A 20,364-nucleotide genomic window follows, 5' to 3' on the forward strand; every position below is an offset into this window, starting at 1 on the left:
TGATCTACCCCCTAAAAAAAGCTGACAACATTTCAATGTTAGTTTGTCCCAGGTCAGGACCTTTTACTTGAAGCACTGTGTCACTTTTCTTTGTACATTAACTCGCAGCTGACTTTTGAGTACTTTATTGCAGTGCTCCTCAATATAGATTTGTTTTCACATAGGGCTCTCAAGTGGTGCAGCGGTCTAAGGCACTGCATCTCACTACAGACTCTGGCTCGATTCCAGGCTGTATCACAAACGGCCATGATTGGGAGCCCCATAGGGCGGCGCACAATTGGCCCAGTGTCGTCCGTGTTAGGGTTTGGCCGGGGTAGGCCGTCATTGTAAATACGAAATTGTTCTTAACTGACTTGCCTAGTTAAATAAAGGTTAAAAATTAAATAAATGAAGACTTCTCATCCAGTTTGCGCTGTGTAGTAGGTGAACATAAAATATCAGTAATTGGTAAAGTCAATCAAAAATCTATCTGGTTTATTACAATTTGCAACAGGGAGACCGCACAGAAGCAGAGAAAATGTCTAGCTAGCCTTCTCTGGTCAGGCCCTTATCCTAAACATTCAGCTTCAACTCTAGTGACCATCAGCCCACACCTTGAGTGTCCCAAAAACTACACTGGAAATTATGTTTTTTACAGAAACGCCAGGTACTGTATGCTAAACATTGTGTTGATCATTCTAACTAAATATAAACGTTGCTCATTTTAAATTTCCCCATTGCACCCTGTTATCTAATTATATGGTTAATGTCAGAGGATTAAGTATCTCTCCTGTATGCATCTTATTACAGTATATCCCCTCCCTTTCTTTGCTCTCACTGTGCCCACCCCGTCTCTCTTTCCCCCTCTCTGCTCTCTTCCTTTTCTCTCTGTACTCCCTGTACAGGAAGAGGCTGGAGAGTGGCATCCAGAGGTTCCAGGCCCTGTGTCATGTGACCCACTCTCACCTCATCCCTCGTCATGTGACCCCACGGATCACCGGCGTGAAACCCCCGGAGACAGACTGCAGCAACAACAACATGTGGTATGACATCTGCAATACCCATCACGTGGATTGGAATGTTGGAATGTATGTTTGTTTCCTCATCTGTGTGTGTGATTCCTCTGTCCACCCATCTGTGTTTTCAAAACTTCACAAAACTTCTGACCCCGACGTGATTTGAACACGCAACCTTCTGATCTGGAGTCAGACGCGCTACCGTTGCGCCACGAAGTCCTGTGATTAACTAGTGTGTCTGATGCCATTTCATAGAATGCACTTCCCTATCTTTCCCCTAGGAAGTCAAATAGAGGCCAGGGACATCACTATAGCTTTTGTTAGCCACAAATCTTTTTTGCACTGCTACGATAGTGTATTTTTGGCATATTTCTGTATTATTATTTTTTTATAATAATGTATTATTTTGGGGGTTTTGCTCAATCTGATTGGGTGGGCCTGGTAGGGCCCACCCAAGAGACCACAAAATCTGAAAATATTTGGCCAAAGAAACATTTCTGGTTGGTCTCAAGGAATGTAAAAAAGTTAGGAAGCGAGACTTTTAAAATGGGATTGAGTGAAGTAGCAGCAAATATGTTGAATGAGCAACTAATGAGCATGGGGTCTCACAAGTTTGACAAAATTACCTTATATCTTTCAGTCTATTACGGCTATTCTTCTTCACCAGAAGTTGTTTCTTTAACTGTGCATTCTTCAGGGTTTACCCAATACATTACTGGGAGCTTATATACAGTGTGTGACTCTCTTTATTTTTAGAGTCGATACTGTGCACTCATACATTTGTAAACGTTACTGTGCACTCATACATTTGTAAACGTTACTGTGCACTCATACATGGGTAAATGTGTGTGTGTGCGTACACGTTTTTGCATGTTGATGTACAATTTGAATGTTTGCACAACAGTTTGTAAATTTGTGTGAAATCAATTGAATTCCTCTACAATGTGTCCTACGTCCCATCCAGGCTTATTTATAGATTATTTATACTGTATGTATTTTTCATCCTATCCATCCAGGCTGTCCTCTCTACTGAGCAATCTCCCTCCAGAGGTGTCTCAGGACAGAGGGGTGAGCCGAGTTCTGGAGAAACTCAGCCGCTTCGCAGATGAGCGGACCCCCAAGGTGCGACCCCATGTCTTCCTGAAGATGTTGGGGGGTCTACAGCCCTGGGAGCTTTGCCTACCTGACCTCTGTGTTGCCATTGAGGTACGGACACATCAAATAATAATGGATCTATAGTGAATTCATTATTATACTTTATTTGTTTAAGGAAGTTTTTAATGAAGTGCATTGTTTCTTGGTTGGTCACTTGGTTTAAACATGGTGCTAGTTGTGGGTTTGATTCCTGCTTGGGCCACATACAATATATAACATTTTAAAAAGGGGAAATAATTGTGTGTGTACAAAAGATTATTTGAAGACATGTTTCCTGACTGCAATGCCTCTGCCTCAGATAGGGAATATCTCAATTGCATACTCCTCTCATCCGCTCTCCTCATCTCCATTGGAGGAAGAGGTCCGATGGGAGGAACCTCTGGCTTTCTCATCAAATGGGTTTTAAAAATGAGACGAGGAGAGAGGACGCAATGAGTTTCAGTGGTGGAAAAAGTACACAATTGTCATACTTGAGTAAGTATAGACACCTTAATAGAAAGTTACTCAAGTAAAAGTGAAGCATTCATCATGTAACGAGTACTTTTGGGTGTCAGGGAAAATGTAAGGAGTAAAAAGTACATTATCTTTGTTAGGAATGTAGTGAAGTAAATAAAGGTTAAATTAAAAATGTTTAAAAAAATAAAAAGTAAAGGTTGTCAAAAATATAAATAGTAAAGTAAAGATACCCCCAGAAAACTACGTAAGTAGTACTTTACACCACTGAGGAGCATGCAATTGACATCTTCCCATAAGAGAGCTGTCGGTGGCCTCCAAAACTGTGTTAATTCAACAGCCAATTAATCTCCAGTGCTTGTCAGAGCAGGCCCAGTCTTCACTCAAGCTCAAAAGCACCCACCCCCATGTGAACACGCAACCATCTGATCTGGAGTCAGATGCAGTACTGTTGTGCCACCCAGTCATTAGTAACTACTGTAGGCAGTGGGAGGCTGTTTTCATTTAATAGAATGCACCCCCTTGTCTTTCTCTTTGGAAAGAAATGGAAGGGAGGCCTATGTCATGAGAAACTGACCACCTTGTTACAGTGGGAGGCAGATCCTGGATAGCTTGAACAGTACCCGACTTGGACTAGGACAATAGCATCTTACCTCACATATACATACTCATGAACTGTTTATAGTACATGTATATAGTACAACCATGAATTCAATTACAGTCATAATTTTGGCCAAGAAACAATTCATAGAGCATTGAACTGTACCATTCTTCAAGTCCTTGATGACCAGACCTTGTGGTGCAATAGTAACGTGTCTGACTTCCGATCAGATGGTTGTGTGTTCAAATCACATTGGGATCAGCAGTTTGGAAGTTGAAGGAAAACTGGACCTACATTGACCTGAGGACAGAGAGATGTCTAAACAAACATGGGTTTGGGGGTGAACACAGAACAAATTGTAGTCAGGTAACATTATCAGAAGAGGCTGTCCAGGACATGGTTACATTTTCATTTATCAAATGGTCCATGGTTCAAGTCCCTTTTCAGGCCACAAAAGTTTAAGTACAAGTCGCTTTGAATAAAAGTGTCTGTTGATTTACCATATTACATTTTGATTGTCTATACAGAGCTTTTTAAAGTGTTGAAAGTGTTTAACATTGTAAGGCAAGAATTCACCTCATCCACAACAATTATTCAGCACCCACCTGGGTGATGCGCAGCAGCCAGACAGACACATTGTAGGAATCTAGACACTAGACCAGGGTTCCCCACCTGGAGGCCCCGCATGTGGTTTTATTTGTCCCCCCAATTTTTGTAATATTTATTTTCCTTGTTGGATATTATTTTAATTTCATTTTTAAACAGAAATTTAGCTCCGAGTGATTTTAATTTGGGAAATCTGTTCCCAAGTATTTCATATACAAATGTAAGCAAGGTTTGAAATTAATATGTTTTAGTCAAATATTATATCTGTTTGGGCTTCTTGCGGTCAATTTGCAGTCTACAAATTATTTGTAATTATGTTCCAGTCCCCCAACCATCTGCTCAAGAAAAAATTGGCCCGCAGCTGAATCTAGTTGATGATCCCTCCACTAGACAGAACATCCCTCTCCCCCCCACCATCCAAACCAACATATTGAGACTAATGATTAGGTACAGACTGCTACCCCTCCACACACACACACACACACACACACACACACACACACACACACACACACACACACACACACACACACACACACACACACACACACACACACACACACACACACACACACTGGGCATGGATGATGATGACGGCCTTCATGGCCCCTAGCCCCAGACAGAGCAGTTTGGAATAAGTTAATAACAGGAATTCAGAGTGATAAATTAGATGCTTACCTCAGGGTTGTGTGTGGGGGGGGGGGGGGGGGGGCATATACCCGTTCCCCTCGTACATATCGCAATTTGTGCCACCCATAAGTGAGAAACCTACATGGCAAGTATAGACCATATATTGTGTTCCATACATGTAATAGAAAAGAGCAGAAGCGCTGATTTATCAGACTTAAGTCTGCAAAAACACTCCAGTGAAGGCTGCGAAAACACTACAGTGAATACTATAGTATTTACAGTATATCATAGTATTAAATAGTATTTTTTCATGTGGGCATAGGAGAACCCTTTTTGATTCCAGGTATAACCCTTTTTGGTTCCAGGTATAAACCTTTTGGGTTCCATGTAGAACCCTCTGTGGAAAGGCTTCTACATGTAACCCAAAAGGTTCTACCTAGAACCAAAAGAGTTCTATCTGGAACCAAAAAGGGTTCTTCAAAGGGGACTAAAACCCTTTTAGATTCTAGATAGCACCTTTTAAGAGTGTACTATGCTTTGGAACTGTGCGTGGTAACTCTCTCTTCCCCTCTCCCTCCCTCTCCCTCTTCAGATAGCCAGGGAGCATGTTGTCCAGATGTCCAGAGAGGACTATGACTCGTGGCTCCTCTCCAGGGTCACTCTTCCACAGCAGCAGGACCACTAACCCGAACACATATGAGGTGTACACATTTTTACTAATACCAGGAAAATGTGACGACCACAGAGGAATGACCCCCCCGCCCCAAAAAATACGCTCACACATTTAAATACACACCCACAGACACACTCACCACCCGTTCAGCCATTCACCTTCTGTTAAAGGTCCCCACACAAATCCCTGGGTCGCTCCTCTTTTCAGTTCGCTGCAGCTAGCGACTGGAACGAGCTGCAAAAATCACTCAAACTGGACTGTTTTATCTCTTCATTCAAAGACTCAATCATGGACACTCTTACTGACAGTTGTGGCTGCTTCGCGTGATGTATTGTTGTCTCTACCATCTTGCCCTTTGTGCTGTTGTCTGTGCCCAATAATGTTTGTACCATGTTTTGTGCTGCTACCATGTTGTGCTGCTCCCATGTTGTGTTGCTACCATGTTGTTGTTGTTGTTGTGTTGCTGCCATACTGTTGTTTTAGGTCCCTCTTCATGTAGTGTTATGGTGTCGCTCTTGTTGTGATGTGTGTTTTGTCCTATATTTTTATTTTATTTTTAATCCCAGCCCCAGTCCCCGCAGGAGGCCTTTTGCCTTCTGGTAGGCCGTCATTGAAAATAAGAATGTGTTCTTAACTGACTTGCCTAGTTAAATAAAGGTTAAATAAAATGTAAATAACACACACACACACACACACACACCATGTCCATGGATGATGATGACACACACACATACACAAATATAGTTGCCCATAGTCTCTGAACTGACCTAAGGTTAGGTTTTGGGGGAGATTAAGCTGATCCTAGATCTGTGATCCCACAGGCAACTCCAATCCAGAGTCTTCCTCCTTTATATCCACTGTGGGAAGCAGGGCTCTTATTTCACTTCCACTTGTTCTCCGTTTCCCTTTTGTTTACGTTTCAAACATACTTAAATCATGTCTCCCACGGGAGGATAAGCTTCACTGAGCCATCAAATACCTCCCTGTCCTTGTACCGTCCCCTTATCCCTTTCTCCCTCCCTCCGCCAGTCCACTCCTCCTCCCTTCTCTTCCCTTCCCACACCACCCTTTACCTCCCCGTCCTCCTACCATCCTCTTACCCCTCCCCCCCATCCCTCTCCAGTTCCCATCACATCCACCGCCTTTCCCTCCCAAACAAACATCCCAAACAACAATAATAGATAGCGTGTTGTCTGTTATTGAAATCAGCCCAGTGCCACGCCCATACAGGCTCCGCTCCAGCCTAACTCTAACCCTTACCCCAGCCCCGGCCTTGTCTGATGGATAGCCCTTTTATTGGAGAATAAAAGAGCCTGACCCAATGGCTCTTTGCCTCCTGTTAGATAAAGATAATGAACTCTGCCTGGAAACAATTGTTTGTGAAGACTTTGAGGAGACTAGTTAAGAGTTACTGTGAATGCAGTGTTTCAACAGCTGTCTGTAGAGGATTTCACAAAATCCTGAATGTGATCATTAAAACAATAATGATTAAAAGGTTACAATTATGTGATTCTGTCTGTGGCGCTATATGTCATTTATCTGTAGAAATATGACTAAATGCTGCGATGGCAATAAAAGAACTTATCATCATGTGTCTTTGTTCCAATGTTTGTTGTCAGCAGATAACTGTCTAGCTTTCTTATCTTCTGTGATAAGCTGTTGTGTTTTTTCTCTTTTGGATGGTTGGATTGAGGGAGGGAGCTGGAGCGTACACCCCCCCCCCCCCCCCGGGTTTGTGTAGTGGTGTCAAAGGCTTTGTAGACTCCCAGAGGGGAGAGAGGGAGAAGGGCGAGAGAAGGGGAGAACAGGAGACAGGGATGGGGGAGAGAGGGCGAAGGGGGGAAAACGGGTGTCGATCACACATTTCAGGAATGCCACACAGTCTGTTTGAACCCCAGAGCTTAACCTCAAAGTTTGGGGAGGGGAAGTGAGCTATAATATTGCACGTTCCTCTCTGCCCCATCGTAAAAGGTGTAGAAATGCAGGAAATTAGCTTTAAAACAGCAACATTTTCTCTCAGCCTCAAGTTAAACTGTGTAGAATACCATCAGCCTCATGTCAAAATGCGTAGAATAGATTAGCTACAGAACTACACATTTTTCTCTTTGCCCCATGGCAAAATTGCAGGAAGATGGCTGCCAACACCCACATTTCGTCAGGCCCACCCACCAATGAATTTATGACTACACCACTGCTCTATTCACACTTATAGTTGTGAAAGTACAGAGAGAAAGGCATGTTTGAACATAGTGGAGAGGTTACAAAATCAAAAGACGCCACCGGTGATGTGAAATGTAGTGTTGTGTCAAATGTATTTTTTTGCATAAACCACTGATGTTTGGTGAAAAACAAACATAACTCTGAATAAATAAAAGCATTTCTGTAAGAAATTTGTTGGTTGCAGTAAATGCCATTTTATTCATGTGTAATCCTACTGAAATGAATGTGAATGGATGTGAAGCCATAGAAACAACAATATGGATGACAAACTGTATAGTAGAGAGGAGATGACTTAATGGCTCATACCTGTGTCACAGTTCATATGGTATCATGACCAAAGTATTATCCAGTACCAGTCAAAAGTTTGGAAAAACCTACTCATTCAAGGGTTTTTCTTTATTTTTACTATTTTCTACATTGTAGAATAATAGTGAAGATATCACACCTATGAAATAACACATATGGAATCATATAGCAACCAAAAAAGTGTTAAACAAATGAAAATATATTTTAGATTCTTCAATGTAGCCACCCTTTGCCTTGATGACAGCTTTGCACACTCTTGGCATTCTTTCAACCAGCTTCATGAAGTAGTCAGCTGGAATGCATTTCAATTAAGAGGTGTGCCTTGTTAATGTTAATTTGTGGAAGTTCTTTCCTTCTTAATGCATTTTAGCCAATCAGTTGTGTTGTGACAAGGTAGGGGTGGTATACAGAAGACAGTCCTATTTGGTAAAATACCAAGTCCATATTATGGCAAGAACAGCTCAAATAAGCATAGAGAAATGACAGGCCATCATTACTTTAAGACATGAAGGTCAGTTAACATTTCAAGAACTTTGAAAGTTTCTTCAAGTGCCGTCGCAAAAGCCCTCAAGCGCAATGATGAAACTGGCTCTCATGAGGACCGCCACAGGAAAGGAAGACCCAGAGTTACCTTTGCTGCAGAGGATACGTTCATTAGAGTTAACTGCACCTCAGATTGCAGTCCAAATAAATGCTTCACAGAGTTCAAGTAACAGACACATCTCAACATCAACTGTTCAGAGGAGACTGCGTGAATCAGGCCTTCATGGTCGAATTGCTGCAAAGAAATCACAACTAAAGGACAGCAATAAGAAGAAGAGGCTTGCTTGGGCCAAGAAAGTCAAAATTTGAGATTTTTCGATCCAACCGCCATGTCTTTGTGAGACAGAGTAGGTGAACGGAGGATCTCCGTATGTGTGGTTCCCACCGTGAAGCATGGAGGAGGAGGTATGATGGTGTAGGGGTGCTTTGCTGGTGACACTGTCAGTGATCTATTTAGAATTCAAGGCACACTTAACCAGCATGGCTACCACAGCATTCTGCAGCGATACGCCATCCCATCTGGTTTGCGCTTAGTGGGACTATCATTTGTTTTTCAATAGGATAATGACCCAAAACACACCTCCAGGCTGTGTAAGGGCTATTTGACCAACAAGGAGAGTGATGGTGCTGCATCAGATGACCTGGTCTCCACAATCAGCTGACCTCAACCCAGTTGAGATGGTTTGGAATGAGTTCGACCGCAGAGTGAAGTAAAAGCAGCCAATAAGTGCTCCGCATATGTAGGAACTCCTTCAAGACTGTTGGAAAAGCATTCCTCATGAAGTTGGTTGAGAGAATGCCAAAAGTGTGCAAAGCTGTCATCAAGGTAAAGCGTGGCTACTTTGAATAATCTAAAATATAACATATATTTTGATTTGTTTAACCCTATTTTGGCTACTACATGATTCCATATGTGTTATTTCATAGTGTTGATGTCTTCACTATTGTTCTACAATATAGAAAATAGTACAAATAAAGAAAAACCCTTGAATGAGTACTGTAGGTGTGTCCAAACTTTTGACTGGTACTTTATGTTCCATGTGTGTAGTTCCATTTTCATGGAAGGCCTTTTGGCCCAATTGATGAAAGGTTCCACTCCATGGGCCCTTTGCACAGGTAGACTTTATCTTATCACTACTAACAGAGTTGAGGGCACTGTGGACTGTTCAATTAGTATTTACTCACTGGCAATGCCTGCATTAACTTCCAACCAATCTAAGCTTTTCATGAGGTTTTCCATGGACATTTAGTAACGGAACACTGTTCTGGATGTATTGGGGAATAGAATGATTTTGACAAGTTCAACCAAGTCCAACCTAATGTCACAAATGTCATTTTTATCCAAGTTCAAAGTGACATGACGGTCACTCACTAACTAGCTAGCCAGGTGCCATTGACCTGAACGCTATCTTCACAGCCATGAGACTGAAATAGCCTAGTTAAAGTAAAGTACACATGCCACATTCACAGCAGAGATAGGCAGACAGAAACCACTGTTGTACACCGGCTAGTATTACATTTACATTTACATATAAGTCATTTAGCAGACGCTCTTATCCAGAGCGACTTACAAGTTGGTGCATTCACCTTATGATATCCAGTGGAACAACCACTTTACAATAGTGCATCTAACTCTTTTAAGGGGGGGGGGGGGGGGGGGGTTAGAAGGATTACTTTATCCTATCCTAGGTATTCCTTAAAGAGGTGGTGTTTCAGGTGTTTCCGGAAGGTGGTGATTGACTCCGCTGACCTGGCGTCGTGGGGGAGTTTGTTCCACCATTGGGGTGCCAGAGCAGCGAACAGTTTTGACTGGGCTGAGCGGGAGCTGTACTTCCTCAGAGGTAGGGAGGCGAGCAGGCCAGAGGTGGATGAACGCAGTGCCCTTGTTTGGGTGTAGGGCCTGATCAGAGCCTGAAGGTACGGAGGTGCCGTTCCCCTCACAGCTCCGTAGGCAAGCACCATGGTCTTGTAGCGGATGCGAGCTTCAACTGGAAGCCAGTGGAGAGAGCGGAGGAGCGGGGTGACGTGAGAGAACTTGGGAAGGTTGAACACCAGACGGGCTGCGGCGTTCTGGATGAGTTGTAGGGGTTTAATGGCACAGGCAGGGAGCCCAGCCAACAGCGAGTTGCAGTAGTCCAGACGGGAGATGACAAGTGCCTGGATTAGGACCTGCGCCGCTTCCTGTGTGAGGCAGGGTCGTACTCTGCGAATGTTGTAGAACATGAACCTACAGGAACGGGTCACCGCCTTGATGTTAGTTGAGAACGACAGCGTGTTGTCCAGGATCACACCAAGGTTCTTAGCACTCTGGGAGGAGGACACAATGGAGTTGTCAACCGTGATGGCGAGATCATGGAACGGGCAGTCCTTCCCCGGGAGGAAGAGCAGCTCCGTCTTGCCGAGGTTCAGCTTGAGGTGGTGATCCGTCATCCACACTGATATGTCTGCCAGACATGCAGAGATGCGATTCGCCACCTGGTTATCAGAAGGGGGAAAGGAGAAGATTAATTGTGTGTCGTCTGCATAGCAATGATAGGAGAGACCATGTGAGGATATGACAGAGCCAAGTGACTTGGTGTATAGCGAGAATAGGAGAGGGCCTAGAACAGAGCCCTGGGGGACACCAGTGGTGAGAGCACGTGGTGCGGAGACAGATTCTCGCCACGCCACCTGGTAGGAGCGACCTGTCAGGTAGGACGCAATCCAAGCGTGGGCCGCGCCGGAGATGCCCAACTCGGAGAGGGTGGAGAGGAGGATCTGATGGTTCACTGTATCAAAGGCAGCCGATAGGTCTAGAAGGATGAGAGCAGAGGAGAGAGAGTTAGCTTTAGCAGTGCGGAGCGCCTCCGTGACACAGAGAAGAGCAGTCTCAGTTGAATGACTAGTCTTGAAACCTGACTGATTTGGATCAAGAAGGTCATTCTGAGAGAGATAGCAGGAGAGCTGGCCAAGGACGGCACGTTCAAGAGTTTTGGAGAGAAAAGAAAGAAGGGATACTGGTCTGTAGTTGTTGACATCGGAGGGATCGAGTGTAGGTTTTCAGCAGGGGTGCAACTCTCGCTCTCTTGAAGGCGGAAGGGACGTAGCCAGCGGTCAAGGATGAGTTGATGAGCGAGGTGAGGTAAGGGAGAAGGTCTCCGGAAATGGCCTGGAGAAGAGAGGAGGGGATAGGGTCAAGCGGGCAGGTTGTTGAGTGGCCGGCCGTCACAAGACGCGAGATTTCATCTGGAGAGAGAGGGGAGAAAGAGGTCAAAGCACAGGGTAGGGCAGTGTGAGCAGAACCAGCGGTGTCGTTTGACTTAGCAAACGAGGATCGGATGTCGTCGACCTTCTTTTCAAAATGGTTGACGAAGTCATCCGCAGAGAGGGAGGAGGAGGGGGGAGGGGGAGGAGGATTCAGGAGGGAGGAGAAGGTGGCAAAGAGCTTCCTAGGGTTAGAGGCAGATGCTTGGAATTTAGAGTGGTAGAAAGTGGCTTTAGCAGCAGAGACAGAAGAGGAGAATGTAGAGAGGAGGGAGTGAAAGGATGCCAGGTCCGCAGGGAGGCGAGTTTTCCTCCATTTCCGCTCGGCTGCCCGGAGCCCTGTTCCGTGAGCTCGCAATGAGTCGTCGAGCCACGGAGCAGGAGGGGAGGACCGAGCCGGCCTGGAGGATAGGGGACATAGAGAGTTAAAGGATGCAGAAAGGGAGGAGAGGAGGGTTGAGGAGGCAGAATCAGGAGATAGGTTGGAGAAGGTTTGAGCAGAGGGAAGAGATGATAGGATGGAAGAGGAGAGAGTAGCGGGGGAGAGAGAGCGAAGGTTGGGACGGCGCGATACCATCCGAGTAGGGGCAGTGTGGGAAGTGTTGGATGAGAGCGAGAGGGAAAAGGATACAAGGTAGTGGTCGGAGACTTGGAGGGGAGTTGCAATGAGATTAGTGGAAGAACAGCATCTAGTAAAGATGAGGTCAAGCGTATTGCCTGCCTTGTGAGTAGGGGGGGAAGGTGAGAGGGTGAGGTCAAAAGAGGAGAGGAGTGGAAAGAAGGAGGCAGAGAGGAATGAGTCAAAGGTAGACGTGGGGAGGTTAAAGTCACCCAGAACTGTGAGAGGTGAGCCATCCTCAGGAAAGGAACTTATCAAGGCGTCAAGCTCATTGATGAACTCTCCAAGGGAACCTGGGGGGCGATAAATGATAAGGATGTTAAGCTTGAAAGGGCTGGTAACTGTGACAGCATGGAATTCAAAGGAGGCGATAGACAGATGGGTCAGGGGAGAAAGAGAGAATGTCCACTTGGGAGAGATGAGGATCCCAGTGCCACCACCCCGCTGACCAGAAGCTCTCGGTAGTATGACGATATACTCTGACACTAACTTATTAAAACAAATTAACCATATTGTTTTTGTTCTTAGGTGGTGCAATGCATGTTGTTTATTTAAAGCAGAATGTTTGGATTTGATCTTGGCTTAGTTTTTAATCTGTAGAATCTGATACCATTGAAATCCTTCCAGTAAGAGTTGTTTATGTTTAGTGCCCTTCCAAGTCATAGATAAAACAGATCATAAGTCCAAAGAGAAGACCTATTTATCTTTGACCTCATCGTAGAATTGTTTGATATTGCAACAGTTCATTGACTTACAAACTGGGGCACTGACACAAGCTAGTCTCTACAGGATGTGTCCTGTGATGTTAGTGGGTGGTCTAGATGAAAATGAAACCAAGATAGAAGAAATATGAGGCAAGCAAATATCATTGAAGAGCCTATCTTTATTGAATAAATGATTGTGTGTGTGCGCACATATGTGTGTGTGTGTGTGCATGTATCCTGTGATTATGTTGACTGAACATAACTGTCTCCACGTGTTCTTCCCCACAGGCAGACAGGCACTTAAAAACAAGCCACGGGGGTTTTTCTGTTTATAGAAACAGTGAACGAGAGAGAAAAGTGAAAAAAGAAACAGTCACAGGCTGTTTCTCCCCCTCTTTCCTCCCTCTTCCTCTGTCATTTGCTCAGTTACTTTACTGCCCTGTTGGTCAAACAGTCAAGCATCTTAGCCTAGAGGAAATTAGATTTTTCTAGATGAAAATGACATTTTCCTAGATAGAAAGATAACCCAGAATGTGAATCTTGTCCTGGTGTGTGATCTGATATGGTGCTAGTACTTCTAGGTATGACAGTTGGAGTTGCTGTAGTACGGACTGGGGGTTATAGTAACTGAAAGTTAAAATACTGTTTATATCAAAACACATTTAGCCGGTGTTTAGATATGTGGTTCCTATACCCAATGATAGAAGATCTTGTAGTAGATGTAGTTTTGTGTTTTTGTTAGGTGGTTTTAGCTTTCATGTTGTGGGTTTCATCAGGACAATTATAGCTATACTGTTACTTTACCAGAGAAACTCCACTGTGAGGTGGGTTTTAAAGGGATGTGTTGTTATACTGTGGGGGAAGTTTTGGTTTGAGGAGAGATGCTGTAGCTTTCCAACAGACAGACAGCTTCTCGTTCTAGCAGAGTAAACTGCCACATGTACAAAAAGTGAAATCATGGCGATGCAGGAGTGTGTATTAGAGTGGTGAGGAAGCCGTGTCCGGAAGCGACTTCACAATTCATTTTCTGGATTCAGGTTCAATCAAACATAGTTTAAAGCTTTGTTTTATTATTGACAGTTACAGCTGATTTTGGGATTGAATATCGATTTGCTCTCCTAAATATTTGTCATCTGATGTATTCATTTCAGTCTTTGAATTGTTTAATCAAACTTTTCACCACCAGCTCGTGGGGCGGCAGGTAGCCTAGTGGTAAGAATGTTGGACTAGTAACCAAAAGGTTGCAAGGTCAAATCCCTGAGCTGATCAAGGTAAAATAAAATATGTTGTCCTGCCCCTGAACAAGGCACTGTTCCTAGGCTGTCATTGAAATTAAGAAGTTGCTCTTAACTGACTTGCCTAGTTAAATAAAAGTAAAATATCAGGGCTTAAAAACAAAGGTTATGTATGTGAGCTTTATGGATCACTCCACGGCGGAGGGATACGGCTGGGGTCCACCCATATATACTGTGGGGCAAAAAAGTATTTAGTCAGCCACCAATTGTGCATGTTCTCCCACTTAAAAAGATGAGCGAGGCCTGTAATTTTCATCATAGGTAGGTACACTTCAACTATGACAGACATAATGAGGAAAAAAATCCTGAAAATCACATTGTAGGATTTTTAATGAATTTATTTGCAAATTATGGTGGAAACTAAGTATTTGTCACCTACAAACAAGCAAGATTTCTGGCTCTCACAGACCTGTAACTTCTTCTTTAAGAGGCTCCTCTGTCCTCCACTCGTTACCTGTATTAGTGGCACCTGTTTGAACTTGTTATCAGTATAAAAGACACCTGTCCACAACCTCAAACAGTCACACTCCAAACTCCACTATGGCCAAAACCAAAGAGCTGTCAAAGGACACCAGAAACAAAATTGTAGACCTGCACCAGGCTGGGAAGACTGAATCTGCAATAGGTAAGCAGCTTGGTTTGAAGAAATCAACTGTGGGAGCAATTATTAGGAAATGGAAGACATACAAAACCACTGATAATCTCCCTCGATCTGGGGCTCCACGCAAGATCTCACCCCGTGGGGTCAAAATGATCACAAGAACGGTGAGCAAAAATCCCAGAACCACACGGGGGGACCTAGTGAATGACCTGCAGAGAGCTGGGACCAAAGTAACAAAGCCTACCATCAGTAACACACTACGCCGCCAGGGACTCAAATCCTGCAGTGCCAGACGTGTCCCCCTGCTTAAGCCAGTACATGTCCAGGCCCGTCTGAAGTTTGCTAGAGAGCATTTGGATGATCCAGAAGAAGATTGGGAGAATGTCATATGGTCAGATGAAACCAAAATATAACTTTTTGGTAAAAACTCAACTCGTCGTGTTTGGAGGACAAAGAATGCTGAGTTGCATCCAAAGAACACCATACCTACTGTGAAGCATGGGGGTGGAAACATCATGCTTTGGGGCTGTTTTTCTGCAAAGGGACCAGGACGACTGATCCGTGTAAAGGAAAGAATGAATGGGGCCATGTATCGTGAGATTGAGTGAAAACCTCCTTCCATCAGCAAGGGCATTGAAGATAAAACGTGGCTGGGTCTTTCAGCATGACAAAGATCCCAAACATACCGCCCGGGCAACGAAGGAGTGGCTTCGTAAGAAGCATTTCAAGGTCCTGGAGTGGCCTAGCCAGTCTCCAGATCTCAACCCCATAGAAAATCTTTGGAGGGAGTTGAAAGTCCGTGTTGCCCAGCAACAGTCCCAAACCATCACTGCTCTAGAGGAGATCTGCATGGAGGAATGGGCCAAAATACCAGCAACAGTGTGAAAACCTTGTGAAGACTTACAGAAAACGTTTGACCTCTGTCATTGCCAACAAAGGGTATATAACAAAGTATTGAGATAAACTTTTGTTATTGACCAACTACTTATTTTCCACCATAATTTGCAAATAAATTCATTAAAAATCCTACAATGTGATTTTCTGGATTTGTTTTTCTCATTTTGTCTGTCATAGTTGAAGTGTACCTATGGTGAAAATTACAGGCCTCTCTCATCTTTTTAAGTGTTAGAACTTGCACAATTGGTGGCTGACTAAATACTTTTTTGCCCCACTTTATAGACCCCATGGCCGCGACACACGTTCTCTACATACATTTTTGAGGTGCCTCTAGCACCGTAGAGGATTGGATTGATCCATATAGCTCACATAACCGTGGTTACATACGTAACCTTTGTTATGTTTCACTATATTGGATCACTCCAATATATTGGTATACCCGTACCAGATTAGTCGGTGCTAGAGGGACCCGGCCAGCCAGAACCAACCGCACAGGGAGGTGCCATATTTACCCGATAGTACTTAGCAAAAGGTGCAAGAGGCCCAGCTGGCCACAGCACAGATATCAGCAAGGGGCACTCCTCTCAGTAGAGCCCAGGACGCAGCCACACCCCATGTTGAATGTGCAACCACAGATCCGAGCACTGGCATGCCAGCCAGGCGGTATGCTGTCGTAATCGTGTCCACGATCCAGTGAGAGAGCCTCTGCTTTGATAGCCCAGCCCCCAGGACTCTCTCACCATGGCATACAAAGAGCTGGTCTGTTGTTCTCACTGACCGTGTCCGCTCCACATAGGCAGCCAGTGCCCTCACAGGGCACAGCAAGCCTGAGGGAGGCCCAGACTCCCCCGCCACTGCCGGGGGGGTCGTAAGCAGACAGGATTAAAGGGATGTTCACATGCCTATCTGACAGAACCTTCGGGAGGAATGAAGGGTTGGGGCGGAGAGATATAATACCGGTTCATCCGGTAGCACTCAGAACTTACCGAAAGAGCATGGCGCTCACCCACCCTCTTCATGGAAGTAATTGCTACCAAGAAAGCAATCTTCATAGAGAGGTGTTTCAGGGAGGCAGACTCCAACGGTTCGAAAGGCGGATTTGCCAAAGCTGCCAAGACCACATCCAGATCACAGCTCGCCATTGAGCGGGTCCTAGCTGGACGCAGACGACGAACCCCCTTCATAAACCTGGAGACCAAGGGATGACGCCCCATTGGCCTGTCCATCCAACCCACATGGCAGGCAGAAATTGCAGCCAAATACTTTCTCAGTTTAGAGGCTGCCAAGCCCTCATCCAAGCGAGACTGCAGGTATTGGAGGACATACTGCACCACGCATGACTCGGGCACAACCTCAATACCAGTACACCAAGAGCAGAACTGTCGCCCTTGCGCTCTGCATGGTGTTCATTACACCCTCCTGTAGCCCTAACATGGACCATTGGTGCCGTTCAGTGACCAAGCCCACAGACTGAGGCAGTGCGGCCTCGGATGCCACAGAGTTCCCCCGGCCTGAGACAGCAAGTCCGGTTTCAGAGGAAGTTGCCAAGGTGTCCCAGACAACAGGGACAGGAGAAGGCTAAACCAGGGTCGTCTGGGCCAGTATGGGGCCACCAGAAGCAAACGATGCTCTGCCATCCTGGTCCTGTCCAGCACAGCCTGGATCAGTGAAGAAGAGGGGAATGCGTAAAGCTCCAGGCCTGGCCAATCACGAGCCAGTGCATCCAAGCCCAGAGGCCCTGGTGGCTCAGACATGGAGTACCACAGGGGGCAGTGTGCATTGTCCAGGGAGGCAAACAGGTTCACCTGAGCCCTCCCGAACTTGTCCCACAGGTGCTGCACCACCTGGGGATGTAGGCTCCAGTCCCAAGGTGGCGGGCCCTCCCTCAAGAGCATATCCGCTGCCACACTCAGGATGTCAGGTACGTGCGCTGCACGTAGAGATGCTAGACGTCCCTGAGCCCAGATAAGGAGCTCCCATGATATAAAATTGTTTCAGTGGGACCTCAGTCCACCCTGATGGTTGATCTAAGCCACCACTGTGGTGTTGTCCATTTTCACTAGGACATTTCTTCCTTTCAGATGTGGAAGGAAAGACCGCAGGGCCAGTAATACAGCTCGGAGCTCTAGTATATTGATGTGCCTGCCGCTCTAAGGGGGTAGCCAACAGCCACTGGCCGACCTGCCCTTGGTCACACCCCCCCCCCCCCCCCCCGCCAGCCGATCTGGGAGGTGTCTATGCTGACCAGCTCCCTGCGGCACATCCTCAGCATCTCCGCCCCACCTGAGAGAAAGGAGTCGCCCGCAGCTGGTGGTGACGGTGGCGCTTCGGATGCAGCTGATGGGTGTTGAATCACCGTTGAAGAGGCTGGAGATGGAGCAGGCCCAGGGGAATCAGCAACGAGGCCGCCGTCAGCAAGCCCAACAGGCGTTGGCAGGTTAGGGCGTATACCACCCGCCACTGCCAAAAATGGTTGAGGCAAGATAAGATCACCTGAACCCTTCTGGTGGGCAGGTGTGCTCTCATGAGGACTGAGTCCGGTTCCATGCCAATAAAGGCCACCCTCCGATGTGGATCAGGAGCATGTCTCTGTCTGACAGGACATGGGTCCTGGTTGAGGCACAAATAGCCAATTGTCCAATTGAGGATCAACAATCCTCTGCACGTGAGAGGTGCCGGGACAGTGTCCATGCACTTTGTGAAAATGCGGGGTGCCAAGGAGAGGCCGAAGGGAAGAACCATGAACTCGTAAGCTGTCCCTTTCGAAAGCAAATCAGAGGTACTGCCAATGAGCTGGGTGAACAGGAACATGGAAGTACGCATCCCTCAGGTCCAGCGTCACAAACCACTGGTCCCTGGACACAGTTGCGGGTGTCCAGAATCGGTCAAAACCCTCCATCTCTTTTTGAGACCACAAAATAAGTGGAGTAGAACCCACCTAGCCGTTCTGATGTCTCAATCCTGCGTATGGCACCCTTGTCCAGGAGTGAGGAGATCTCCAGCCGCAGGGTTTTCTTCAGGGGGTTGGCCACCGGTGCCAGAGCATTGTAGACAACACCCAGGGGGACTCCGCACCCTCCTCCCATGTTGCCCTTTGAGCCCGGGAGAAGCAGCCGAGGCCGGGGAAGGGTGTGACTGGGGTCCTGCCGGGGCCCGCCTCTCCTCTGGTGCCCCGAGCGCCTGTGTCCCCCAGGCACGTCCCTATGGTGGTGACAGATGACACCGTCACACCTGTCACAAAGGGAAGCCATAAGCTCAGCCAAGCCAACAAGGCCACGGAGCAGGGGTCCGACACCCTGGGAGAGCTTATGTCGTGACCTGCTTGGAGGAATAGGAACCCGGTGAGGGATAAATTACCCAGTACCTCTGCAAACAAAGGGGAAGACCCCTGTGGGAAAAACAGGTAGACAAAAAAACAGCAACCAGGTAATGGATTTGATTTATTAGATTTTAGTTTTACACCAACTTCAATAATACCTACCGGTTTAATATCCAAGCAGTAAAAACAGAGTAACGGCCATTAAGGAACTCCAAAGATAATGTCTCAAGGTAGTGGAAAGCCCACCACGATACTCACACTCTGCAGGGGAAATAAAAAGACAAAACCCTGCAGGATAATTTACAGAGAAGCGATGAGCAGCATGTTAAAGCAATTCACAACACACACATAGAACAAGCCAGTCGGCAAGTTGTGTAAGGTAAATACAGTTTGTGGCAGCAAGAGCCACCAATATATGCGCACGGAGTCGTAGTGTAACACTAACGAAACACAAGTACGACAAACCACGGGTGGAAGATACAGATAAACCGCACGTAGCGAGTGGAGCACTCAAGAGGAGGGGCTGGCCATGTGGCCAGCTGCTCCAGACTGCAAACTCCAGTGAGTATACTTCCACGCAAGATATTACACTTACCAGTGACTTACCAAGCGAAGTTCAGAAAGTTTGTACCTCAAACCAAACGGACGTCCGCCGAGAAAATGAAAGAGAACGTGTGTCGCGGCCATGGGGTCTATATATGGGGCGGACCCAGCCGTGACACAGGTGTACACAGGAGTAAATCTGTAAATCCTCACTTCGGATGTATCCCTCCGCTGCGGAGTGATATCAATATATTTGAGTGATCCAATATAGTGAAACATAATTACAATAACTGTACTGAGTTAGCCTAGTGCTCATATGCTCCCGGCTATATATCCTATCATTCATTTCCTAGTTAAACAATCATGTAACTATGACATTCGCTGGAAAGAAACTTTCAAATGATTTATTGTTTTGTTGAATAGCCATGACTGATTCGAGCTATGTCGTGTCGTGAGACGTTCAGTTTTGATATCCACCGGCGTTATTGGCTTAGGGTTAGCTGGACATTTCTAACTGGTCTTGGAACTGTGACAACGGGTAGCCTCTCCCCGCTTGGCTCGATGGGCTATGTAGTGATTTTGCCAACACAGCCAGATATGTACACAGTCTTGTACCTTTAACATTTTTAACCTGACTCTCGTATTTGTTGATTAAATCGGACTTTCTTAGTATAATGAGTAATATAAAAATATCTCGAGTTAATTAACACGAGAAAATAGCAACTCTACAGAGCGCCAATGGCTGCAATGAATGGCCTAATTACTTCCGGACACAAAGGGTTCACGAAGCTCCTCCTCCTCCTCTCCACTCTATTGGTGACATCAATGTGCTCGCTCATACATAGCTCGCCAGTCACAGCTTTTATTTATTAACTGTTACATTAAGAGGCTGGAGGAGGTTGTTATGACCCAATAAAAGTATGTATTCTAATGAATCCTTCTCTCTCATTCCATCTTTCTC

The 20,364-nt window shown here is 45.8% G+C and overlaps 1 protein-coding gene, 1 non-coding gene and 1 pseudogene across 2 annotated transcripts in view; 1 reads left to right on the top strand and 2 right to left on the bottom strand.

Annotated features, from left to right (window-relative positions):
- Positions 1 to 5,431, top strand: part of LOC120051675 (coiled-coil domain-containing protein 60-like) — a 37,297-nt gene extending 31,866 nt beyond the window's left edge. The window contains exons 9-11 of the mRNA XM_038998569.1: positions 885 to 1,022; positions 2,012 to 2,201; positions 5,033 to 5,431. Of these exons, the coding sequence (XP_038854497.1) occupies positions 885 to 1,022; positions 2,012 to 2,201; positions 5,033 to 5,125 (421 nt within the window). The 3' untranslated portion in view covers positions 5,126 to 5,431. The remainder of the gene's footprint in view (positions 1 to 884; positions 1,023 to 2,011; positions 2,202 to 5,032) is intronic.
- On the bottom strand, positions 1,143 to 1,214 carry trnaw-cca. Its single transcript has one exon. It is a non-coding gene; the product is annotated as a tRNA-Trp (tRNA).
- Positions 5,432 to 16,968: 11,537 nt separating the features above from the next.
- On the bottom strand, positions 16,969 to 18,792 carry LOC120051686 (annotated as a pseudogene).
- Between the last annotated feature and the right edge of the window lie 1,572 nt (positions 18,793 to 20,364).

The sequence above is a fragment of the Salvelinus namaycush genome, chromosome 1 (genome assembly GCF_016432855.1).
Source record: "Salvelinus namaycush isolate Seneca chromosome 1, SaNama_1.0, whole genome shotgun sequence".
NCBI classification, from domain to species: domain Eukaryota; kingdom Metazoa; phylum Chordata; class Actinopteri; order Salmoniformes; family Salmonidae; genus Salvelinus; species Salvelinus namaycush.